The sequence below is a fragment of the Cervus canadensis genome, chromosome 12 (genome assembly GCF_019320065.1).
Source record: "Cervus canadensis isolate Bull #8, Minnesota chromosome 12, ASM1932006v1, whole genome shotgun sequence".
NCBI lineage: Eukaryota > Metazoa > Chordata > Mammalia > Artiodactyla > Cervidae > Cervus > Cervus canadensis.
Window position 1 is genome coordinate 20,781,438 of NC_057397.1, and position 26,639 is coordinate 20,808,076.

The 26,639-nt window shown below is 43.6% G+C and overlaps 1 protein-coding gene across 2 annotated transcripts; it reads right to left on the reverse strand.

Annotated features, from left to right (window-relative positions):
- Nucleotides 1-3,984: 3,984 nt before the first annotated feature.
- Nucleotides 3,985-26,123, reverse strand: OPRK1 (opioid receptor kappa 1). 2 transcript variants are annotated; one of them, XM_043484180.1, is made up of 4 exons: nucleotides 25,542-26,123; nucleotides 24,876-25,171; nucleotides 10,755-11,107; nucleotides 3,985-4,522 (listed from the first exon to the last, which is right to left on the reverse strand). In XM_043484180.1, exons 1-4 carry the CDS (start codon nucleotides 25,896-25,898, stop codon nucleotides 3,990-3,992), a joined length of 1,539 nt encoding a protein of 512 aa, XP_043340115.1. In that variant the 5' UTR covers nucleotides 25,899-26,123; the 3' UTR covers nucleotides 3,985-3,989. The 2 variants fall into 2 exon arrangements, with proteins under 2 accessions (XP_043340115.1, XP_043340116.1); XM_043484181.1 differs by lacking the exon at nucleotides 24,876-25,171 and having other exon boundaries at nucleotides 25,542-25,678.
- Nucleotides 26,124-26,639: the final 516 nt, after the last annotated feature.

Sequence of the window (26,639 nt, forward strand, 5' to 3'; positions counted from 1 at the left end):
CCATGAGGTTTGGAGACCATTCACGACAGTTATGCGGTTGTATTTCATTAGAAACAGGACAGAAGCTGCATGCATTTCCAGGAATATTTGATTTTTTCATGTTTTTATTGGTGGAACACCTTGAGTTTGAATTGCACATACTTTTCATAGTGAAATAGTGGCTTTTCATAGTGAAGGCAGTATGCATCTATTCTGGAATCATGCATTTTCCTAAGTGATTGATAAAGTGAAAGTGAAAGTTGCTCAGTCTGACTCTGCAACCCCCTAGATTATACAGTCCATGGAATTCTCCAGGCCAGAATACTGGAGTGGGCAGCCTTTCCCTTCTCCAGGGGATCTTCCCAACCCAGGGATCAAACCCAGTTCTCCCACATTGCAGGTAGATTCTTTACCAGCTGAACCACAACCAAAGCCCAAGAATACTGGAGTGGGTAGCCTATCCCTTCTCCAGAGGATCTTCCCAACCCTAAACCAAACCAGGGTCTCCTGCATTACAGGCAGAGTCTTTACCAACTGAACTATCAGGGAAGCCCTAAGTAGGTTTCAGAATTTAAGATCACACACAGTTTAGATTCCCACCTGTTCTGTTCTTTTCCATTAATCGTCCACAACATTGTTGTGGGTGGAAAATTAAAGCAACACTTTATGTTTTGGAGACTCAGTGAGCATCGTTCTTGCTGAAGTGCAGCATCATTAAAGAGCAGATGACTGAGCACAGTAATGGAAAGGCTGACTTTAGCAGGTACAGTTTTTATTTTCTTGCAAGGCACACAATCATATAGACAATGCATAATCATCACAAAGTACAAGCTATAAATCATATACATTAAAGAATATATAAATATGCCTGTTTCAGAGAAGAAAACTGCCTTAGGGCGAGCAGGTTCATGGCCTTTGGGGACAAGATTTTCCTATTTATGCTGAATCTTTCAAACAGCTCTTGCTTGGAAAATAAACCCCACTGAATGGACATACAACCCAGTCATAGTTTTCTCCTTAAAAAGCTCTAATTTAAAGCCAGCTGATGTATTACTTTTATTCCAGTTATTTATCTTATGTCCCAATACTAGAGGAAGCATCTGTAAATTGCCTGGATAACAGTTATGCAGATTTAACGACTTCATTTCTCAGCAATGCATCATCAAATGAAACCATTTTCTTAAGATTTTTGTTAATTTTCCTTGATTTTTGAAAACTATCTTTCCAAACTATGCTTCCTTTTTAATATTAAGCCTAGAGTTTTGACTCAAATTTTGCATAGGGGATGCATCCAGATTCATAAGAGTATTCCAAGACACCAATGGTGGTTCTTATTCTCCTTCAGGTCAGAATTGCAGGGGTTTTTTTTTATCCTCATGGCTGCCTCCTGTAAGGTGTTTCCTTTTTATGCATTTTTCCTGACCCTTCACTAGGTCCTGTCTCCAAAAAGATTTTACCAGGGAGGAAAGAATTCATGGAGGACATTGAATTCAAGGCTAGAAACACACATTTCTGGTCCTAAAGAGACCCAGCAGACATTGCACTCCTTGCTGTGATGTGAGACAGGAACATCAACAGATGGGACCCAGACACACACACAGTCACACATGGTACATGCACACACACACACACATACTCAACTCACACACACACTTTTGACAAAGAAATATATCTGTGTAAGTGGTACTTTTCCTAACAAATGTGATTCAGTTGATCATTCTTTAAAGTCCTGCCCTAAAATGACACAGCCGTCCTCTCCTCTTCTGGTCTGGGAACAAAGGTGCTTATGACAAAGGAGATGCTTAGAACCCCATGACCTCATGAGCATTGAGGGCTGCATCTCTCTCTCCTAGGGTGCAAACTTACACATGAAGAGCTACGAGATGCTCAGAGCTACACAATGTTCAGTCTAACATTTAGACTCCAGTCATGGCAAGATGCTGTGAGGACATGAGGAGTGTGAATTTAAGGAGATTTTCCTATTTCCCACATCAGCAGGATTTCTTCCTGGAACTACTCTCCATATACATATCCCTACCACAGGATGGTAAGAACTTTCAGCCATGGGGTGAAAGTCAACCAATATTCAAGCCATTCCTATGTGCTTTCAGTTATAAGAATACAAGGACACCTAAGAAAATCAATGAAATGTAAGAAATGCTCAAAAGAACACTTCATTTTCATTAGGGAAAACCTTGCACTGCTGTCTTCACCCATCCACGTTAGGTGCTGTGAAAATCTGGAACACAAGCATCATCACAGTAACCCTGGAGAAGGAAATGGCAACCCACTTCAGTATTCCTGCCTAGGAAATCCCATGAACAGAAGAGCCTGGCAGACTACAGTCCATAGAGTTGCAACGAGTCTGACTTGACTGAGTGACTTAGCACACACGTCACAGTGAAATTCTGGAGCCACATAAAAGCCTCCCATGCAAGGTACATTTCCAAAAGGAGAGTGTACACACAGTAGAGAGAAAGTCCACAGTGAACAGATCCCGTAGATGTAGTGATATCTGTAGTTAACGTTTCACATTGCTATAAATTCCAGAGGGTGTTGCCCTAACATACAGGCTTAAAGAAGAGATGGGTGTTATTTCTAAATTAGCCCTTTCTTCTGCCCAGGCAAGCTGCAGAAAAAGCCATTACCTCGAAACCATAAATTTCAGGGGAAAGAAGGAAGAAGTTATACGTTATCTGGAAGTTCTAGCAAAATTACCCTAAATGTGCTCCCTGATGGTATTATCCTCAGCAGGTGTGCTCCTCACGGAACACGGTGCCAGCTATGTCCCAGCACCAAGAGTGACATAATGTCCTCATCCTCCCACAATTAGAATCAATTTCACTTCTGGCTAAAAGCCACAAATAGTATCTCAAGATTCACATGAGCAAGATGCCCTCCTTCCGTGAAGAGAGAGAATCTGGTAATAGTGACATGTTCATAAAGAGATACTGCTTATAACTAGATTCTGCCAAGGCTACCACCTGGGAGCAAGTAAAATATTTCCTGATTCATTAACATATGAGTTCTGAGCCCTGTTAAAGGGCTGACGGTGCTCAGGGACTCAGAGGATGTGACACATGACTGATCCCAGACAAAAGCTTATGCATCAGCGAAACATCTCTGCATCAGCCCTAAATGACTTGGGATTTCATCAGCATGCCCCAGGGAAGCCACTTGGTGGGAAGACAAGCCCATTCCTTATTTGCACATATACTATTATTTACAGATGAAACTGTACATATTTTTGGTGGTATTGAAACCACTTTGTGTCTCTTAACAACAGGACATGCTTTATCATGAGGTTATCTGTCTGAAGAGCATGCTAGAAACAAACCAACCATAGTTTTCAAGAAATTAAACGATGTTGGAAAATACCTTTTGTATATTTAAATAACTTCATAAACATCAGGATAATTTTCTGCCACACGTGAACAGCAGACACCCCAGGGGTGGGGTCTTAGGCTGAAATCCTCACCATGCAGCTGCAGGAAATGCATGTCCACTCAGCATAAGGTGAGCTGGGCAGGGCCCTGGATATGGGTCTTCTTCTTACCGGGGTCATTGCTGTCTGAAGCTGTGTCTGGACTGGAGAGCCAGGAAGCTCTGAAATCACTGCATTTTTCTTTTTCCTAAATAGAGCTTTTGATACCACATTGCTTAGGAAAGTCTCAGCAGAATGGGTCCTGAACTAAAGGTAGGGAGCCAGAAGAAAAAGGCTCATTTCTTGGTTCATCAAAGGAACGGGGAGTCAGCACCGTTCTCTGCCCTAGAAGGAGCTGCGTCTGCTCACTCAGATCTCCTATGCTCCATCCCCAGAGCCCTGATGTTTCCACCAACCTGAGTCGCTAACACAGCCTGCATCTTGCTATCTCAGAGCCACAAGATTTCTAAAAGTTTGTTAAAATTTCTCCCTTTCCATCTCAGACTGCGGTAGTAATCTGAGTTAATCCTAGATCGTTGAACTCTTCTCTACCCGGAGGACTATAAGAGGACATCTCCACGACTAGTCATACTGGTTTATTTACCCCATCAACCTCCCTCATGTAGGCAGGATCCTGAACGGTATTCCTGACCCTGCTTGCGCTCTGGCGCTCCATCCTCATCTTAATGGGAAAGCAGAAGTCCCGGAAACACCGCTTGAAGTTTTCGTCAAGGAAGGCGTAGAGAATGGGGTTCAGACTGCTGTTGGTGTAGCCCAGGGCGATGCAGAAGTAGTAGCTGGAAAGAGCGGCCGTGCTGTGGGCGGTGCTCCCCAGGGCCTCCACGAGGATGAAAATGTGGATGGGGGTCCAGCAGATGATGAAGACCGCCACCACCACCAGCACAAGCCTGGTGATCCGCCGCAGGTTGCGGTCTTTCTCCCGGGAGCCGGAGAGGAGGCGGACGCTCTTTAAGCGCAGGATCATGAGGGTGTAGCAGACAATAATAATGAGGACGGGGATGACGAAGGCGAAGACGAAGACACAGACCTTCATGAACAGGTCCCACCAGGAGTAGTCGTCGTCCGGGAACTGTAGGGAGCATTCGATGACTTCCATGTCTGCGGGAGGGGACAAAGCCACAAAGGGGAAATCCGTTATCACTGCAGCCGCCAAGTGTTTCAAATGTGGATTTCAATACCTTCCATTACAAAGGTCCGATTATGGCGAGGTGATATTACCTGAAGCTGATCACCAAGCTAGGAATGAGGGTGATGTGTATTACCATCCTTTTTTTCACACATAGAACAATGAAGTCAGAAAGGTTACCATTCACTGTAACAAACACACTGCTACAGAGTAAATGAGATTAGCCAGCAGTACAAATTATCTAGCAGTAGGAATTATCCAGCAGTAAGAGTTATCTAGTTGTGGAGGCTGGTTTGATGCTGATTATTTTCAGGAGATACACTGTTAATTTACAGCAGGAGTACTTACTTGCATGCCCATGTATTAACAATTCTCCCAAATCTAAGGCTCTGGCAATAAAAGCTAGTGGTGGTTTAGTCACTAAGTCGTGTTGAACTCTTGCGACCCCATGGACTGTAGCCCACGAGACTCCTATGCCCATGGGATTCTCCAAGAAAGAATACTGGTGTGGGTTGCCGTTTCCTTCTCCTATCTGCAATAAATGATAAAATATTGCAAAACCAGCCATTCGACTTGACAAAAGCCAACTTGTCAGAAAAACCTTCAGTGGTTTACCGGAAATCACTATGTAGGTCCATGAGCATGTAAACAAAATTTGTCTAAATATCACCCAGTTACTGTGATTTAATAGAACCAGTGGTGGTTATTGTGATTAAAAGCACTGCTGAAACATGAGGAAACTTCTGAAGAAGAAAGAGAAGGAGGAGGAGGGAAGGAGGAGAAAGAAAACAGAAGAAAGGGGAGGAGGAAGAAGAGAGTCAGCATTATCATCTTCAAGGAAATTCATGAATCAGACACATCTTTTACTTTTGCCAACGTTGACTCTGTAACAGGGAAAATAAATATGTGATTACTTAGAAAATGACTTTATTTTGCTTTGCTATTCTTTGCTGGACAGCATTCTCTTTGGAGTGACCATAATATTAGAAACAGCAGAGACTCAGGACAAGTACCTTTTAGAGTATTTTCCCAGAGGCTACCCACCCGCCCCAAGCTCTAGCCACTGAGCCCAGAGAAGGCTAAATTCTTTTTGCCCTGATTCTTCCTTACAGATAAAGAAACAGTGAATGATACTAAGCTGTAGTTTTTTATAATGAAAACTTGTCTTCTGACATTGGAAAATCTGCTTCAAAAATAGCACAAGGATATTTTTCAAACAGTGAAACAGCTCTATTAATCATGTTTTCTAAAACATCTTAATGTGCTCCTAATCATATATCCCTTTATAAAACAAAATCTATCTTAGAATTTCAATTAGGCATGCTTTAAAACACAAAGAATATAATCATTTCAGCCAACTAATGAAGATGACTATTTCAGAGTCATTTTTATCAACAAAATGTCAGATCAAACCTTCCAATAGTAAATGAAAACTCCCAGATTAACTTATAATTTTTGATTCCCTAAAAAGCCCTTGTCCTAAGTGCTATTACTAGGAAAGCTAAAAGAAACAAGCATCTCTCTTAGTTTTTGCTTTAGTATTTATGGGAATAAGAACAGTTAAAATCACCTTTTAAAAAATTCACCACTATTATCATGGTTCAAAATGTATTTATTAAACAACTTTTAGGATGGCACATTGCAATCTGGCTTCTTTGAAGGTTTTTTTCTTTCCTGCTTAAATTCTGTGTATTCCAGCAGTGTCTTTCTTGTGGTTGACTTCAGCTTGAATGTCACTTTAAAGACATTTATACAGAGTTTCCATGGTGGCTGGGTGATAAAGAATCCACCTGCCAATACAGGAGAGACGGGTTCAATCCCCGATCCAGGAAGATCCCACATGCTGCAGAGCAACTAAGCCCATGCACCACAACTATTGAGCCTGTGCTCTAGAGCCCGAGAGCTGCAATAGCTGAAGACTGCCTGCCCCAGAGCCTGTGCTCAGCAAGAAGAGAAACCGCTGCAAAGAGAAGCCTGTGCACAGCATCTAGAGAATAGCCCCTGCTTGCCACAGCTAGACAAAAGCCCATGCAACAATGAAGACCCAGCACAGCCAAAAATAAGTAAATAAAATTATAAAAAAAGACATTTCTACAGAGGTGGATCCATTTGAATAGTCCTCTTCTCTGAAATTTATATTCTCCCTCTATACTAATACTCTGGAGAAGGAATTGGCAACCCACTCCAGTATTCTTGCCTGGAGAATCCCAGGGACAGAGGAGCCTGGTTGGGCTGCCGTCTATGGGGTCGCACAGAGTCGGACACGACTGAAGCGACTTAGCAGCAGCAGCAGCATACTATACTCATTGTATTTTTTATCATTATTCAAAGACAGAAGCTAGAGAGAAACCAGACAGTAGCTCTTCGTAATAATATGTTGCCTTTCCCAATGTTTTTCTCTCTATCCAGAATGTAAACTATCTTAGGGTAGGGACCCAATTTGCCTTGAATAATATTCAATTCCTGCCACACAAGGAGGCAGGAACATATGGTGTTTGTGGAAAATAAATTGTTAAATAAACAAATGAATACCACATGGAAATCCTTGAAAATATGGACTCAGTGCAGTAGTTATTATGGAAGAGTAACCTAATAAGATAATCAAGGCAACATAAGGGCTGATGTTTAATTTGGGGACATCTTTTAACTCTGAGGATCAGCTTTCTCTTGCATGTAGTAGGAACTCAAAAATGTTTAATGATTTAAATCATTTAAGTAGTGATTTAGTGACTGAATGATGAACTCAACATTGGAATACCCAAATATACAAAGTATATATACACAGAACTAAAGGGAGACATAGATAGAAATATAGTAATCATAGGGGAATACAATACCACACTTTCAACAATGGGCAAATAATACAGATAGAAAATCAATAAAGAAATGGCAGATTTGAAAAAATTAAAAATAAAATGAACTTAACAGACATACACAAAACATTTCACTCAAGAGCAGCAGAAGACAAATTCTTCTTAAGCGTGCATGAAATATTCTACAGTATATATATATATAAAAGTATATATATATATATATACACACACACACATACATCATATGTTAGGACATGGAGCAATTAACAAATTAAGAAGATCAAAATCATATCAAGTATTTTTTCTGACTACATGAAAATAGATACCAATGACAGGGAAAAAATGGAAAATTCACAAATATGTAGAAATTGAACAACACAGTCTTAAAAACCTAGGAGTGGAAACAGAACTCAAAAGGGAAATAAAAAATTGCTTGAGATGAATGAAAAAGAAATACAATATACCAAAACTGATGGGATATAGCAAAAGCAGTTCTCAGAGAGAAGTTTATAATGATAAATAGCTACATGAAGAAAAAAGTAAGATCTCAAATAAAAAAACCTAACTGTACACATTAAGGAACTAGAAAAAGAACAAACTAAGCCCAAAGTTAGTAGAAGGAAAGAAATGAGAAAGAATGAATCAGAAATAATAAATAGAGACTAGGAAAACAATAGAAAAAGAGCTGTTTTTTTTTTAAGATAAAAATAACAAAACCTCAGCTACATTAAGAAAAAAGGACAGAAGACTCAAACAAGAAAAATTATTAATATCAATGAAAGAGGCGACATCACAACTGATAACACAGAGATACAAAGGATCATAAAAGGCGACACTAAACAATTATATGCCAACAAATTGAACAACTCAGAAGAAACAGGTACACTTCTAGAAACATACAACCTACCAGACTGAATCTGAAAACACAGACATTGGTCTGAATAGACCGATGACAGATACAGAGATTGGGGCTAAAGAAAAGCCTCCTTGCGAGAAAAGTCAAGCGCCAGATGGATGCACCCAAGCATTTAAGATGCATTGGCTGAGACTTCCTGTCCAGGTGGCTGTGTTCTAATGCACTGACACCTGGCTCCTTTCAGCGAGTTTTCTCCACACACAAACGTGACTCTGTGAACCACCAATGCCAGTCAGCTCTGACTCAAGAGCATGGAGATGACTTAAAGGACTCTTCTCGGTCTGCAGCACACCACAATGAGCAGGCTAGCGGGTCTGGAGACAATCTCTCATCACATAATACAAGTGTGCTTTACAAAATAAAAGACACATGGAAAGGATGGAGCCCTCCTACAAGACTAGTTTTCTCACTTCCTCCTGTATTTGCTGCACAAACTAATCTTCTGCTGACACTGGTGCCTCTTTTTCTTCCATCACATCTGCACACGTTCATCTACAGCAACTCCTTCCAGGAAAACCTGCATCTATCTTTATTTCCTTTCAAAAAACCTAATTGAAACCCAATTCCTCGAGAATGTCATTTTCTGACAACAGTTACAGGAGTAGTGGTTAAGTCAACAGGTATAACGTGAAATGTAAAAATCAATTCTTTATTTGCCCTGGGAAAAACCATCTCTCTTCTTTTATTAGTAACCCCAGTCTTCTCACACTCATGGAGCATCTCCTTTTGAACCTAAGTTATTACACACCAACCCCTAAGGCTCAGAAGTGTTTCCTGCAGTTTTATTTCATGTGTTGTGTGCCTGAAGAAGCAAAATCCTGTGTGTAATTGTTGTTGCTGTTCAGCTGCTAAGTCATGCTCGACTCTGCACCCGCGTGGACTGCAGCACGCCTCTGTCCTCCATCGTCTCCCGGAGCTTGCTTAAATTCATATCCATTAATCATATTAATGTAATGAATAGTAAATAGTAATTAAATTAATAATATCGTGACATAATTAGTGGAATCAATCATATTTTAAAGTTCTTCTCTAGTAAAGCTTGGCATTTCTTAAAATCAAGTATCAAGTATTATAGCTTAGCATCTGCAGTATTTACATTGCAAATTCATTTTAAAAGGAAAAAGATTATGCTTCATTTCAAAATGTGTACCATGCAGGAGAAGCTATGGTTTTAGCACCTGCCTTTTCACTACGACCTGGAAAGTCTCTACTTATCTCTACTCACAGGTATCATGAATCTCTCTCAACCTGAAGCATTTAGACACCTACTAAAGCAATAAATAGTTCCTCTCATCTCAGTGAATTTATATTAAAACAAAGATATTTTCATTGCTTTATCTTTCACAAGTAAAGCTAAATTTCTAGAGCAGAAGTTCTTGCCTTGGCTGTAGTAGTCATCTGGGGAAATCCTAAAACTCTTGACACCCAGACTGTGCCTCTGATCAATTAAACTGAACCCTCCAGAGAGGGACCCAGGCAGCAGGGTTTTTCTAAAGGTAAACTTCCAGGTGATTCTAACATGTATCCCAGAGTTAGAAGCACTGCCCTGGAAATACAGAGAAAACATCAAGTCTTGTTTGCATGGGGTGAAAAGCAATGAGTCCAAAGTTTGATGGCTTTGCTCATCTGTACTATCATCCACTGTGAACCTGATTTTGAATGACCTTCAGAAGAAGGCTTCTCTGAGGGCTCAGTGGTAAAGAACCCGCCTGCCAATGCAAGAGACATGGGTTTGATTCCTGGGTTGGGAAGATCCCCTGCAGAAAGAAATAGCAACCCACTCCAGTATTCTTGCCTGGAGAATTCCATGGACAGAGGAGACTGACACGCTGCAGTCCAGGGGTCACAAAAGAGCCGAACACAACTTAGTGATTGAACCACAACCACCAAGTAAAGTTGCCATGGAAATTAACCCCTTAGGAAAAAGGGTGAAGAGGCAGCCTGTGACGTTAATGACTTAGGACCCTTTTTAGGGAGGAAAAAGAGGTGCGAAGTGTATCTTAGAACTGTCAGGATGCGACAAAATTGTATTTTAAAAATCCACATGCCTGTGGTTCCTTACTTGTCCTCACCCCTCCAGGTTCCACAAGCACTTTCTAAGTAGGGGATAGGATGGTGTCTGTGTTCTGGCCACGCCATCATCCTGTCTTGTGTTAGGAGAAGGAAGGAATGCAAATTGTTTTCTTTCTCAGTTTCCATGAATTTAGGCATTATATTTCTTTTGGCTTTTGGCTTTTCTCCTATACATGAGTCCTACTCATTCCCAAATTAAGAGTCTGTATAACTAGAAGCTACATTCTAAAAATGAAATAATGTAGCTGAATCACTTTTCTGTACACCTGAAACTACACCACAGTTCAGTAATTTTTCAAAAAATCAGCTATACGCCAATGATTTTTTTATTTTATGGACAATGACAAAATAAACCACAGAGTTGTGTTTTTTTTTTTTTTTAATGGAAACAGCAACCCTTACCTTCCCTAACTTTGGTTCCTCCAAGGACTATGGCAGAGATGCCAACAGATGAAGACAGGATCCAAATACAGATGTTGATGATCTTCGCCTTCAGGGGTGTGCGGAAGTCAAGAGCCTTGACGGGGTGGCACACGGCGATGTAACGGTCCACACTCATCATGGTCAAGGTGAAGATGCTGGTGAACATGTTGTAGTAGTCGATGGAGATGACCACCTTGCACAGCACATCCCCAAAGGGCCAGGAGTTCATCAAATAGACCGTGCTCTGGAATGGCATAGTCGTGGTCACCAGAGCATCTGCCAAAGCCAGGTTGAAGATATAGATATTGGTTGCTGTCTTCATCTTTGTGTATCTAAGAGATAAGAAACAAGATCATTTCTTTCCATCTTTATGCCATACTCATGAGGTAAATGTTTCTCTGGATTACTGAACGTTTCATCCACTTATTCTTCATGTATTTATCATCCAGACATCAGGGGTAGTAGAAAAATGGGCAAATATTTCCAACTTTATTTAGCTTTTATTCTAGTGCTCTGTTCCAAAATCTATTTAATTGTAAAAGGGGAAAGAAATGAGTTGGATAATCGCTGACTCAATTGACATGCGTTTGAGCAAACTCCAGGAGATAGTGAAGGACAGGGAAGTTTGGTATACTGCAGTCCGTGGGGTCGCAAAGAATTGACATGGCTTAGGGACTGAACACAGCACAAGAAACAAGCAGGCTTCCCTGGGGGCTCAGTGGTGAAGAATCTGCCTGCCAATGCAGAGTTCAATCTCTGGGTCAGGAAGGACCCCTGGGGAGGAAATGGCAACGCACGCCAGTATTCTTGCCTGTGAAATCCCAGGGACACAAGAGCCTGGCGGGCTACAGTCCTTGGGATCACAAAGAGTTGGAAATGACTTAGCAACTAAAAACAACGACAACAAAAGAAATGAGAGTAGATAGACAAATGGATGAATATACATATAGATCTTGTCAACAAACTTGTGTGTCATATAGGTCTTTATTTTGTGACTAACATTTTAATTCTACACAAGATTGCTTGGCTTTCGTTATTTTTTTTTCTATTTATTTTTATTAGTTGGAGGCTAATTACAATATTCTAGTGGTTTTTGTCATACATTGACATGAATCAGCCATGGATTTACATGTATTCCCCATCCCAATCCCCCCTCCCAGAGGAATCATTATTTTTTAATACTTTTTTTTTCCACTGTGTAAAACAAAGATAAAACATACCCAACTTTTCCTCAAGATTACTTTGAGAAATTAGTCATTGTAATTATGCCTTTTGAAAATCTAAATGGTTTTTTATTTTTTAAATAATTCCATTTCAATGACTACAACACAACTAAGTGTAGATTTTTTTAACCAGTGACCTACACTTGTTAATTTTAAATGTGTTATGTTAAAAAAAAAAAAACAGGTTGAGTTCTCTTATATACAGTATAATATGAAACATAATCGGGTATGGTATGTGAGAAATAAACCTGCTCCTTTCACTTTCCCCTTGAGAGGTTTATAAACCATACAATTTGTTTCATCTTCCAACTGAGGGAACAGAAGATTTCAAAATAAGTCAGAAAGATTGCCTTTAAGCCCAAATTACTTCTTTCCATTTTCACATGATGTTTAAAACAAATTGCCTCTTCTACTAAAACTGAATTAATAAGATTGTTTTACTTAGAGAATGCTTCCTCAGGGATCTATAGGGCAGGAAATGTTCCAGACTACCTCAGCAGGTTTTCTAAGGCCAGATGCTAAGATATGGTTGGTGAGGAAATCCACAGGTAAATGATTTTCTACACACCTCAGGGCTGTGGACCTAATCACAATTAATTCAACCACGTCCCATGTATCTTCAAGGAACCAGACTTTTTTCCATATTAGGGCCCTGAGTTTAATGGAAGGTTATTTATAAGGAGCTGATTACGGAAAATGACTTCTGCTTGGACTATAAAGTATTGTCAATGGTATCTGTTGATCATTGTGTCTGTGCTGTCTTTTTTTTAATGCCTGAGTAATATTCCATTGTGTATATAAACCAAATCTTCTTTATCCATTCATCTGTCAGTGGACATTTAGGTTGATTCTATGCCTTGGCTATTATAAATAGTGCTATTATGAACACTGAGTACATGTATCTCTTCAAATAAGAGTTTCCTCCAGATATCTGCCCAGGAGTGAGACTGCAGGATCATATGGTAGCTCTAATTTTTAAGGAAACTCTATACCATTATTCACAGTGGCTACACCCATTTACAGTCCTATGAATGGTGTAGGAGGGTGTGTTTGTCAGTCAGTCATGTCTGACTCTTTGCAACCCCATGGACTGTAGCCCACCAGGCTCCTCTGTCCATGGGATTCTCCAGGCAGAACACTGGAGTAGGATGCCATTCCCTTCTCCATGGATCTTCCCAACCCAGGGACTGAACCCAGGTCTCCTGCATGGCAGGCAGATTGTTTACCATCTGAGCCAGTAGGGAACGTTATCTGTTTAAATGCCATCTTTTCGAATGGATAAGGATGCTGTGGTACATATACACCATGGAATATTACTCAGCCATTAAAAAGAATTCATTTGAATCAGTTCTAATGAGATGGATGAAACTGGAGCCCATTATACAGAGTGAAGTAAGCCAGAAAGATAAAGACCATTACAGTATACTAACACATATATATGGAATTTAGAAAGATGGTAATGATAACCCTATATGCAAAACAGAAAAAGAGACACAGATGTACAGAACAGACTTTTGGACTCTGTGGGAGAAGGCGAGAGAACAGTATCGAAACATGTATATTATCTATGCTGAAACAGATCACCAGCCCAGATTGGATGCATAAGACAAGTGCTCGGGCCTGGTGCACTTGGGAAGACCCAGAGGGATCAGGTAGAGAGGGAAGTGGGAGGGAGATCGGGATGGGGAATACATGTAAATCCATGGCTGAGTCATGTCAATGTATGACAAAAAACACTACAATATTGTAAAGTAATTAGCCTCCAACTAATAAAAATAAATGAAAAAAAATTTTTTTAATTAAAAATAAATAAATAAATAAATGCCGTCTTCTTAAAAATATGGTTTTATGTTTGAAAAATGCATCTTACAACCCAGCCTCTTACTCTTGCGGTCCCTAATACTAGCAAAGACTTGAGCCAGAAACACCTGTGACTTCCGCCCTCAAGTTTTGCAATGTGATATTCTCCTCTATCTTTGCAAAGTTAGACTGATGTTCTCTGCCTTTCACATTTAGGTGGGCCTGGGTTCTAGTCCTTAGTTTTCCCTCCAACTGACAGACTTTGGAGAGGTCACTAAGAACCCTGAGTTTCAGTTTCCCCACCCTGGAATGGGAAACTCAACACTTATCTCAGAGCGGTCCCCAGATAACCAAGGGAAGGCACCTGATCTGGATTTTGTCTGGAATTTATCTCATGCATCCAGCTCCTCTCCCTGCTCTAATATGGGTGGAAGCTACCAATTACCAGAGGAAGCAGAAGGGAACACAGTTTGTAGTTAACACCTCTGGTAGTATTTACCCAGTTCAGCTTGAATAGGAAAGATAAAAATAAAAATGAAGGCTGCAACCTTATGTGCTAGCACACCATGAATGGAAAGACACATGAGTTACAATAAAACAGCATATGTGTCTTTTAGGTAGTCAAAAAATGCTGGATGATAACTTGCCCTGAGCTTTTCAAAAATATTTTTATTAGATGTATGAAACTGCTTAAGGCTTGAACTTTCAAAAAGTTCAAACCCTGTCATCAGATCTCAGAATGAGACAGATGACTACCTGCAACAAAGACGTCTATAAATGACACTGATCGAAATTTAACTAATTGCAGCAGAAGCTGGTGCGCCCCAAGAAACAAGCTCTGCCCATACACCTCCTGTGGGGGCTCTCTGTTACAGCCCGAGGGCCAGAGGCGTCTGCCAGGGACAAAGGGAGATGCTGGCAGCCCCTGCCGTGGAGACCCCTGCATCTGCCGACATCCAATGTCTGAGCATGGGGTGGATCATGCTCGTGACAGTAATCGTAATAACCGCTTATCTCCGAACACTCCTGAGTCACACTCTGCTGTGCGCGCCACACGCCGTATCCCACTCAGTCCTCACGGCGACTCTGCGTGGTGGGTACCAGCATCCCCACTCTAGAAAGGAGACGCTGAGAACCGCAGGAGGTTGTAAACGTCTCCAGAGTCGCATGGTTAGAAGAGGCACTGCAGGAACTCAGACCCAGGGATTTGAGCTCATGCCCACATTCTTGCATCTCTGCAGCACTTCATAACTTCATAACTTGACTTCACGTATCCTATTTGATTTTCACAACAACTGCTCTTCGAGTTGCCCAGGGGATGTCTTTTCCCTAATATGGCTGAAGAAAGTAGACTCAGGAGAGTAAATTGATTTTTCTAGTGTCAGAGAGGGAGGGGCCCTGTGGCAGGACATGGAGGGGGCAGCAGGGCTCAGCGTGCACTCCAGGGTTCTGGAAGACATGTGCTTACAAGCCGACAACCCTGAAAAGGAGAACTCAACAGGTACAAGTATTCACAACAAATAGACTATGAGTACAAGGAATATATATTAAGTCTTTCATGTGCTCCACTGGACTGCATCCAGTGAACACAGGATTTTAAGGACTACCCCCAACCTCAAAGACAACCTGATTGAGCCCCTGGGTGTGGGTATTGTTTGCATTGAACCAGAACAGAACAGCGTGTGTTATTTCAATTATTATCTGTCTGCCGGTGGAAATAAACGAGTAAGCTTTCTCACCACAACCAGATAGGAAATCATTTTCCATTTCATCCATGCTGCCTGACAAAGACTCACAAGTCTTTCAAGTAAAATGGCACTGTGTGAGTGGGAATTCTTGGCTTGTGTGGAGCAGCTGGGGGTGGGCTGGCAGCGGGCGGCTGCACTTTTCAGCGTACACGCTACAGGAGCGTGTGGCATTAAGACAGCAAAGTGTGTGGGCTGTACCCACTAAACTTGCCAGTGTCACAAACCTGGAAACAACGGTGGGATGCGGGAAGCACGCCAGAAAGAGGATCAGGAGCGAGCCCAGGGTGCCATCCATGAGGAAGTCAGCTCAGGGCAAGGTCATGGATGGTGTCCCCGGGAGCTTAGAATCTCCCCATCACGCATGAACTCAAGGCCTGCCTAGCATGCTCCTCGTCAGACAGGATCGTTGAGTGGCTTCTAAACTGGCAGCCATACACCCTGGTGTGATATCGAGGGGAACAAAGGAATCTGTGGAGCTCTCAGGAACCAATATCACCAGGCAGAGATTCTAGGAGAGCATGGCTCTCACAGGAGGAACTGACTCTGTCACATTGCAGGCTCACAGCTTCCTGTCCTGCCCTGCACCTTCCCGGTGCAGACAGTCCAAGTAGAGACTTCATTCTTGGGGCATTACTATCCCTTACTATTGAGGTGTGCTGCCCCAGTGTTTTTCCTTAAATTTAAATGAGGCTTTTTAAAATCAGGAGCTGCTTTTTAGCTTTGGTGTAGCATGATAAAATCTTGATGGCTAATCACCATGTATCTTTAAACACAGACACCTTTTCAGTTTTGTGGATTTCGGTTTTTTGTGGTTCTCTTCCCTGCCCTCGTCCACCAAGCTGACATCCTTTCTGCCTCTTCAGCTGGCTCATGCTCCCTCCCCAGCCGCATCTTCTCATCGTTTCAACACCAAGTCTCAGCGCCTCCTCCATACACAGCAGCATCCTGGACACTGAGGCAACTGAAAAACAAGTTTACACAGATCCTGCCCCCAGGATCTTCTAAACTAATTGAGTCAAGATTGTAACACGAACTAGAAGAACAGACTGCCTGATGGGAAGAACCGACTCATTGGAAAAGACGTGGATGCTGGGAAAGATTGAGGGCAGGAGGAGAATCTAATCTCTAATGAGTAAAGGAATTCAGGGCCATATTCCAAAGTTTCTTAAGGAGTTAGAAATTGTACCAGAGAAATGACAGGATACTCTGAATTACGCTCCTTCCAGCAGCTAAAGATTGAAAGACATTCCAGTAAGTGTGGTTAACTGCACCTCGTGAGGGAGGAAGCACCTGACATGAGGAGGCAGGGCCTGAGCCAGAAGGGAACACTAACATAAAACACCACATCTGACCCCTTGGTAGACAAAGCCCATCATACAGGTTATGGTGTTTCAGCTTTTCTATGAGCAATGCCCGTGGTTTTCAGGAGAGGGAACTCAGTGACGAGGAAGTGAGTGATCTCAAATTCGAGAGACCATGGGAAAAGTAAAATATGAGCCTTCTAAGTAGACACAGAATCACGGCTTCAACATCACGAAGAAGCAAACACCCTACTGGCCATTTATCTGGGGAGATTCCTTTAATACAGCAAATACCTAATGGCCAACAGAAAGCACCTGAACAAACGCTGATCTGGTGAAAAGATAAGTGTGACCTGCCCCACGGGCAGCTGGCCGCTACCCCACAAGCTGGGGCTGGACCAGGAGATGTGAGGCCTGAACTCCAAACTCAGGAAGGGGAGGCCCTGCAGGCCCGGGGAGGAGGCACCCCTCTTTAACCAGCGGCGGGGGAACAGCACAGTGAGAGCAGGCTTCAGCATCTTTTCTCTGTATGACGTATTCATCCTCCTGGGATGTGTTCCAGATACACAGCATTCTAGATTTTATGTTTCAAATAACCAGACATTGGGGACTTCCCTGGTGGGCCAGTGGTTAAGACTCTGTGTTTCCAACCCAGGGGGCGTGGGTTCAATCCCTGGACAGGGAACCAAGATCCCACATGCCATGTGACCTGGCTAAATAAATAAAGTTTGAAAAAGTAAAATAAAATAGCCAGACATGACAGCTGTATCAATGAAAATTCTCAGGGGAACTTTTTAAAAAATATAATAAGTTTGCTTCATTAAATTCTCCAGATATTTCCAGTTCATCTCAATGAACTGGCTAAACATCCTTTTAGATTGTTTACTACTGAAATTATGGTTCTTTACTAAAGGGCAGTAGCTTGTGATTTAAAAAAGGAAATTAAGCTGCTGTTTCTCCAATGATCTGACTTTGAAATAGCCTCAATCGATAGTATTCTAAAGGCATCATATTCATGTAGGTATCAGGCCCCTAAAACTGTACCACAAGCTGAGCAAAAGCCCAGCCCCAACTCCTGGGACTGCGGGTACCCGGCTGGCAGTGAGGTGCAGTCAGAAGGTGGACAGACACCTCTTCAGGTCCTGCTGGGCTGTCCTTCAGGGTGCTGAGGGGTAGGGGAGGAGGCGCTGCTGAAGTAGTGCTTTCACTGCCTTAGCCAGGGCCCCAGGAACTGCTCCCCTCCCTGAAGTCACAGTCCAGTGCATCCTGAACGGTCCAGTGCGTCCAGCAGTGCACGCAGGGTGAGTGTTGATCACTGAAGGACACAGCAACCCACTCCAGTGTTCTTGCCTGCAAAAGCCCATGGACCGAGGAGCCTGGTGGACTCCAGCCCACGGGATCTCAAAGAGTCGGACTCGACTTAGTGACCAAACAACACCAGCAGGTAGAAAACTATTAATATGAATCTCAAATGACTGATGCAGTGTTTCTTAGTGTACAACTCTCTGGATACCTAGATGTATGTAGCATTCTGGAATTATTTTCCCATTTTTATACTGAAAACTGACCTAGCTAAGGTGAACCACAGGATGCCACCCAGAGGCGACCAAGTCACTCTCCTGCTCTGTCTTCTGTGGGAAGGAAAAGCCCCCTGCATTAGGTGGAAAGCAGCACAGCAAAGCAGAGTTTAGAGTTGTGTTGTGAAGTTAGAAGAGTTAATACTCAACAGAATCTCAGAAATTTGCTGTTTGTTACAACCTATCTCTAAAGGCACATAACTCCAGCCATGCTTAGCCTGAAGGCTTCCCTGCTCAACTTCAGACCAATTCCTTTGGGGTATCTCAATTCATCCACATGTTTTATGTTTTTCTCATTTTTCATTTAAATGCTGACTTGCTTGGTCAGTGGAGTGAGTTAAATAAAAAGGCATAAGCATTTTACAACATTATCCCTACTCCTAAAATCCATTCTTCTCATGTAAGTCTTCTTTATCTAAGATATAAGCCAGCATCCCCACCAAAGAGAGAAACAAACAAAATACACTGGCTGACTTTCTGTTGAGGAATGCATGAGTGTTATTCTGAAACCATCTTTTGTTAACCCGGTGTTTTATAAAGCCTGTAAATCCTTCTACCTCTGAAACACAGAAGCCAAATCTTAGAAAGGAAACCATCCTTCAGACATATGATTTTCAGTTTTTAGCTGAGCACAGAGGTACGTCTCCCATGGAGCAGGGCAGCAGCAATTGAGTGTCTCCACAGGTTAATCTAGGGAGAAGGAGATGCCAACTGCCCAGTTCTCATGAAGATGCTGCCTGCTGCCCAAAGACATAGCTGGAAAGAAAACGGATAGAGGCTGCCATTTCCCAGCGAGAAGTCAGTCCCTCCTAAAAATAACTCTAGGACAGGTGCCAAGAAAACTGTATCAGCAACACCATCCGAAAGTGATTTTGAAGACTACAACTTTGCCTGAGTCTGTTAAATCTTAGGAGCTCTGTACCTGAAAACCACGTTGCTTGTTTTTCTCTTTCTTTTTATTTTTTCCTGTTTTTTTTCCCCTTTCTCTTTCTTTCTTTCTCCCTCTCTCCCCTCCTTACTCCTTTCCTCCTTCCTTCCTTTTTAAGCAGCCGTGCAGCCTCTGATCTCTGAAACAGCTCCATGAAGATTTGGGCTTCCATGACCAGATGTCCCACACGGAAGGAAATAGTCCCATTTAGCTAATTCATATAAACAGTGGCAGTGAAGCCAATTTTCTCTTTTAAGAGCTTGTCAAACAGTAAAATTACTTCGGGACATTCAAGATAGGCTCTTCTGAAAATAACTTCTGAAATCATTTTTCCTATGCTTGCTTTAAAGGAAATGTGGAGCACTGATTCCAAGAGAGGATCAGGATAAATTACAACATACTTATTTTCTTCTAATCGAAGCCTAAGGTAAGCCTGCAGTTGAACAGGAAGCAGGGAGTAGTTAACGATGCCTACACACCTCTGCCTCTCCTCTCATGTCTCCCTGCGTGTCGTCAGGTGACATGATCTAAGTCAGCTCCCTTAACATTTGAGAGAATCTGGAAAATACCCCTTACAAAGTTACCCCTTTGGGGAAATTCCAACACTGCCCAGGCTGAATTACAGGGAAGCCAAAGTCTTCTACGAGCAAGACAAGGTCAGCAGAAGACTGATCCCTTTATTGTGTCTTTATTGTGGTAGCAAAGAATTAATGAAAACTAATAAGAAAAGGCAAAACTTATAAGATCAAGGACCAAATATTGTTATGATTCCTGTAATTTTTTCTAATAATTTTTCCTTGCTTATCCTTACATTTTCTGGAGAAAGGAATGGCAATCCACTCCAGTATTCTTGCCTGGAGAATTCCATGAATAGAGGAGCCTAGCAGGCCATGGGGTCGCAAAGAGTCAGACTCGACTGAGCCACTAACACTATCCTTACATTTAATTTAAAAAGAAACATACCTTTGTAAGAGTAAAGCTTTTCTTTAAACAAACAAAATGTCCACTTCAGTATCCTTGCCTGGAGAATCCCATAGACACAGGAGCCTGTCAGGCTACAGTTCATACAGTCAAAAAGAGTCGCATGTGACTAAAGCGACTGAGCACAAAGAGATGAAATGAGCTAAAATTAAGGTAAAATGGGGTCATTAGGGTGGGCTCTGATCCAACTTGACAAGTGTCCTCATAAGAAGAGATCAGTATACAGAGAGTAGGAGTGTCCACACAGAAGGATGACCACATGAGGACGTGGTGAAAAGGCAGTCTCCTGCAAGCAGAGACCTCAGGAGGAACCTAACCTGCCAGCACCTTGATCTTGGACTTCCAGCCTCTAGAACTGCAACAGAACACAATTTTGTTGTTTAAGCCACCCAGTCTGTGGTCCTTGTTATGGCAGCCTTACAAGGCAGATTCACTAGAAATCTGAGAAACCTACAAGACAATCCCATAGAACCATCCAGAAGGAAGGAGGGCAAATGAGTCTGAAGTAGGGACAAATAAGTTGAAAGAGAGATACACAAGTTTAGGACTGTTCAGAATTTCCCTGACAATAATAGCCATAAGAATGGATGATACCATCAAGAGTGATGGTCAGTTTGATGAGCCATCTTGGCCAGGCTACAGTCTTCGAATACTCAAACACTCACCAAGATGCTACTCTGCAGATGTTTTGTAGATGTGGTTAAAGTCCGTAATCAGTTGATCTTAAACAAAGGAGATGATCCTCAATTACCTGGGTGGGCCTGGTCTAATCAGTTGAAGGGTCTTACCCGCAGGGCATACAGTTTCCCTGAGAAAGAAGAGATTCCACCTTGGAAGTGCACTCTGCCTCTCCTGACGCCTATCCTCAGGGCTACAGACCTGACTTGCCAGCCCCACAATCACCTAAGCCAAGTCTTTGTAGTAAACCCCTCCACACACACACATCTGCTACTGGTTCTGCTTTTCTGGTTGAATCCTGACTAACATGAAGAGACGGCAAAGAAAGCTAAGAAGGCTCAGGAAAAGACAATTATTTAGGACACATCAGGGAAGAGGAGCCTGTGATGGAGACTGACGAGAAACCCAGTGTGTGTGGAAAGAAGTCAAGGAGAAGGTGAAATTGCTCCAGTATGCTGAATCCCCATGGACTTTGAGGGACAGCCTGAGACATCACCTGGGATGTGAGACCTACACGTCTGAGAGAGGAGCATCAGGAAGGAAACTCAAGTGGATGACACCAAAGCGATGGCAGGGGTTATTCCTCCAAAAGGTTTACCCAAGACAGACAGGAGGAAGAGAGGACGTTAGCTAAGGGAACATAATCTGTTAAATGGGTATGGGGAAACATATCCATGGGCTTTGCAGATGGCTCCAGTGGTAAAGAATCTGCCTACCAAAGCAGGAGACACAAGGGATGCAGGTTTGATCCCTGGACCAGGAAGATCCCTTGGAGAAGGAAATAGCAACCCACTTCAGTATTCTTGCCTGGAGAATCCCATGGACAGAGGAGTCTGTCTGGCTACAGTCCATGGGGTCGCAAGAGTCGGACACAACTTAGCAATTAAACCACCAACCACCAAGCAGCTTTACCAGTCTGGCATATATTAGGTGTTCATTAAATGTTAATCACTTTCACCAAGGGAGGAGACAGCCATATGTGTTGGAAGTTGTGGGTAGGGTGGGGAAAGGAATATAAGGTATCAGAGGTGGGGCTGCCTGGCAATGTCCCAGGCGTGGGCTGGGCGGGCATCTTAGCATTCACTGCAGGTGACCTGCACAGGAGAGGTGAAGAGAACATGGGGTTAGGACCCTGAGGGTCACCATGGGCACCCCCAGGGTGTTGGTGGGACCCGAGGACATGAATCAAGGGCTGAGGTAAGACCTTCCTGCGCCAAGACCACAAACCCCTATACCTGGAGAGAGGGAGGCTTCAGTGCTTAAATTTTAAGGGGTTCACAGTGAAAGGTTACAGAACCCTAACATTGGGTAACTATAGCAGTTGCTACAATTAAAGGAGGAAAATCCTTGAAACATTAGATGATCTTCAGAAGATACTGGATGACATTCCAGGTGCTCAAGGGAGAAAAGCTATTTGTAAGGCAGGTCTACAAACAGTCAATGCTTCTTCTACAACCCTCACGTCCTCCCAGGTCTGAGATGGCCATCCCAGACCTGCACCTGCCCCGCCATCCGAGCGTCTAAATTCCATCTCTAGGGTGATTTCCTAGATGACTCAATGAGGACCCTTTTGCATGTTCAATATTTTAAAATAACATCCTTTTCAAAAGTGATCCTCCATCTTTTCAAGTGACACTGTTCAGCCAAGGTCAATCACAAAAACCGCACTTGAACTCCACCCTCTGGTTCTGCTCTGAGTTCTGATGAGCACATAGCATCTGATGCCTGGCTCCAACCTTCAGTCCTTTCTTCGCCTTAGCAAAATAAACCCAAGTGCATCAGGTTTTCTTCTGAGGTTTTATTTTTCAATTCTCTGGCCCTGTATCAGTCTGAACAAATTCTAAATGCTTCCTAATGCTCTTTGCTATAGATTTAAGCCAACTATTGTTTCGATATTTGGCTTTCCAAGATGATAATAGAACTCTTCACTCCTCAATTACTATCAAATGGAGTGGGCAGATGGATAATATTATTACATGAACTCTATAACTCTTTTTATATTTTTAGCTAAATGTATCCCCTTTTCACAAATTTTAGTCTTGGATGTCTTTGATATAGACATATTTAGCTTATACTTATATGTCTTTGTATTTATCTTAAAAATTCTAGTCAATCTACAATGATTCTTCTTTCTGACATGTCTAATGCTCCCTGTGGAGTTCTCTTTTCACATATTTTAGGATTCTTTATTCTTTTTAATCCTAGACTGCAGGGCTAAACAAAGAGTTACAGAACAACTAAAAAGCCCTCTCAAACTCAAAACTTCAAGTTCTCTTTCAAGTGACAGTAAGATGTATTTGTTTCACTCAAGCACTTAAGTATGATGGAGCAGGAACAGAGTGGGTTTGCTCCTGGCATCCCCTTTCTCTGTAACAATGTTTTATTATAAAACAATGGCCTCTGTAGCAAAGATCTCCTAGAAATTTTAATTATAGTTTAGAGTACAGCTGTCTTTTCTTTTCTCTTGGTTACTATAATCTTCTCTCTAATGGAGAGCAGCCCTGAAATTACTAATGATTTGGAAGAACAATTTGCTTGTAAAATATTACTTCTTCTGTAGCCTGTACTCATCACTGATAGAAGTCCAGTGGAAGGCAATAAGCAATTGTGGAAAGCAAGGTCACCAAGCTAGAGACACTAATTGTAGGTGAAAAGAGCTTTATAATATGTATTTGGAGGCTTAAAAGATGGTTTTCAGTTCTGTAACACAGATGAGGATAAAAGAGGTGACATTCCCAAGTCAGAGAGAGAGAGAGAAAGGAAACAGGTATTTGAAAGATTCATGCTACCGCAGATACTGTCTTTAAAGTTCATAATAAATAAAGAGTATGTTTCAAACCTAAAGTCAAGATTAAAAAAAAATAGTTCTTCATCCTTTCTATGCCTCTAAGCAGAGTGACTTGCATCCTTCCTTTATTCACAGGAACATCTCATCTTTGTATTCACTCTCAAATATGCAGCTGAAAAGCATGAAGTCTCCCTGGAAGGGAAATTTCTCAGAGGGCATCCAGACAATGGTAGGATTTCTGTTTTTTTTTTTTTTTTTCTTGTTTCCTTTCTTATGAGAGGCCAAAATAGAAATCACTTCGCTTTCCAGAAAATTAGCATATATGCGGATATTTAGGTATTTATTATTGGAAACTGACTTCAATGTGCCTATAAAAGAACAATAAAAAGAAAGCTCCAGTTCCCACAGTGGGAGATAAAAAGCAAAACAATTTTTGGAAACCTCCAGCACCCACACTTTAGGAGACAAATACTAGATGGTTTAGGTCCCAAAGTGACTGGCATTCTAAACATATTTGTTTAGATGGCATGTCAGTACTAAAAGGCTCACATGTGGATACCTAAATAGTATACTGGATTTGCTTCATAAACCACAACACCATTCTGATGAGTCACAGGAAATCCTGAACTCTCTTCAGGGCATTGAGTGGGCATGAATTTTATCTAAAGAAATATTTGCCAAGGGCAAAACAAAGTTCTCCAAACTGGTGCAGGCAAACAAGCAGAAGGCCAGGCTAGTTTCCTTCTCAGGAGACACTGACTTTGTCCCTTGCAGGGACACCCCATTATCTCCATCCGAAGGGCCTTCTGCAAGGATTTAGGGCGCAGGGGAGGGTCACTCTTAAACCTTCAAGTCACCTGTGGTCGCTTAGATTCGTCCTGTGCGAACCTCGCAGTCCCATAGCAAAACGTCTCCTAGGAAATCTTACTTCGAAGAGGCCGCCCTCTGAGCCTCTCCGGAGCCCGGAAGGAATGGGGTCCCCACTACCCTGCTGGCGTCCCTCCGCGCGTCCTCCTGACCAGCCCGACCCTCCCTCCGGCTGCGGCCAGTGTAGCGCGCCGGGACCCCTCGCTCACCGGATGATCACGAACATGACCAGCGAGTTGCCCACCAAGCCTACGACGAACACCACGGAGTAGACGGCCGTGATGATGACCAGGATGACCGGGGAGATGTGAGCCGGCTCCAGCAGCACGTCCTCCGAGCCCGCGCTGCCGTTACCGTCCGGCTCGGCCCAGCCGGGGAACCAGCCGCTGCCGTTGGGGGGCAGGCAGGTGCTCGGGGAGCAGGTGGGGCCCGGCTCGCCGCGGAAGATCTGGACTGGGGGCTCCATGTCCTGCGGCTGCGGCAGGGGGGCGAGGACAGGCGGCACCTGCGGGGGCAAGAGAACCGACTGGACCCGGGAAGCGAACTTTGGCCTCGTGCGAGCCAGCGCGCGAGCGCGGCGGTGCCGGGGGCCCCAGACTCGCCGACGCCCACCCCGGCCGGAAGACCCCGGGGCGGCACAGGGGCACGGACCTCTCTCTGGGTGCCACCCCTGTCAGCAGACGCGCCGCGGGTACCAGGAGGGGCGGCGAGCGCGCTGTCCTGTGCCCCGGTGCCTGAAACCCCCACCGTTTCCTAGGCACGGCTCCCGGGAGGAACTGTCCCCAGTCTGCGGCCCGGAGACCCCAGGGACAAGAGACCCCTGCAGCGCAGAGCCCTCGCTGCCAAGGACCGCGCTTCGAAATCCCAAGGCTCACCTCTTGCTCGGGAGATGCGCGCAGAGGAACAGCGATGCCGGACCTCGCGAAACCCAGCGTTCCCGAATCCCACTCAGCCCGCGGGTCGCCGCGCATCCGCAGCCCCGCGCCGCTAGCTCTCAGACCCGGACCCCGCGCTCTGGCCGCCGACGCCGCCCCCCAGCCCCCGAGCGCGTCCCCGCCACTCCGCGCGCGGCTCCCACGAAAGGCGGCGGCTGAACACGGCTGGACGCCGCGAGTGCGCGCGGTCCCCAGACATCCCTCCCCTCCCGACCCCGCCCCTGCTGCCCCGCCTTCCCGGCTGCGCGCCCCCCGCCCCGCGCCCCCCGGCTCACCCAGAGCACAGCCTCCGTCCATGGCCCCCAGCCTCCCCGGTGCCTGACTGTGAACCGCTGGGCGATTCAGACTTAGGGTCAAGAAGGGTGCGCCTGTCCAGTGAGAGTGGACACCAGTGTTCCTCACAGTGTGTCTACTTCTGCTGCCGGCCTAGTGCTCAGAACACATCTGCTTTCGGGTGAGGAGGAAAATGGTAATTTTATGTGAGTGACCCCTCCAAATACAGTAGCAAAATGATCCAATTAGGAAGACCCAGAGGGATCGGGTGGAGAGGGAGGTGGGAGGGGGGATCGGGATGGGAATACTTGTAAATCCATGGCTGATTCATGTCAATGTATGACAAAAACCACTACAGTATTGTAAAGTAATTAGCCTCCAACTAATAAAAATAAATGGAAAAAAAAAAAGAATAGAACCAGACCACACGGTTTTAATGGTTGATTTTGGCCACCCAATGCGAAAAGCAGACTCACTGGAAAAGACCCTGATGCTGGGAAAGATTGAGGGCAGGAGAGAAGAAAATGACAGAGGATGAGATGGTTGGATGGTATCACTGACTCACGGACTTGAGTTTGAGCAAATTCCAGGAGATAGTGAAGGACAAGAAAACCTGCCGGGCTGCAGTTCATGGAGTGGCAAAGAGTCGGACACCGCTGAGCGACTGAGTGGCAACAAATATATGAATAGAATATCGTGTCCCTTTCATTCTCCTGGATGCACGGGATGCACCCTGCGGTGCCACCCTGTGTCCTGCTGTCACCT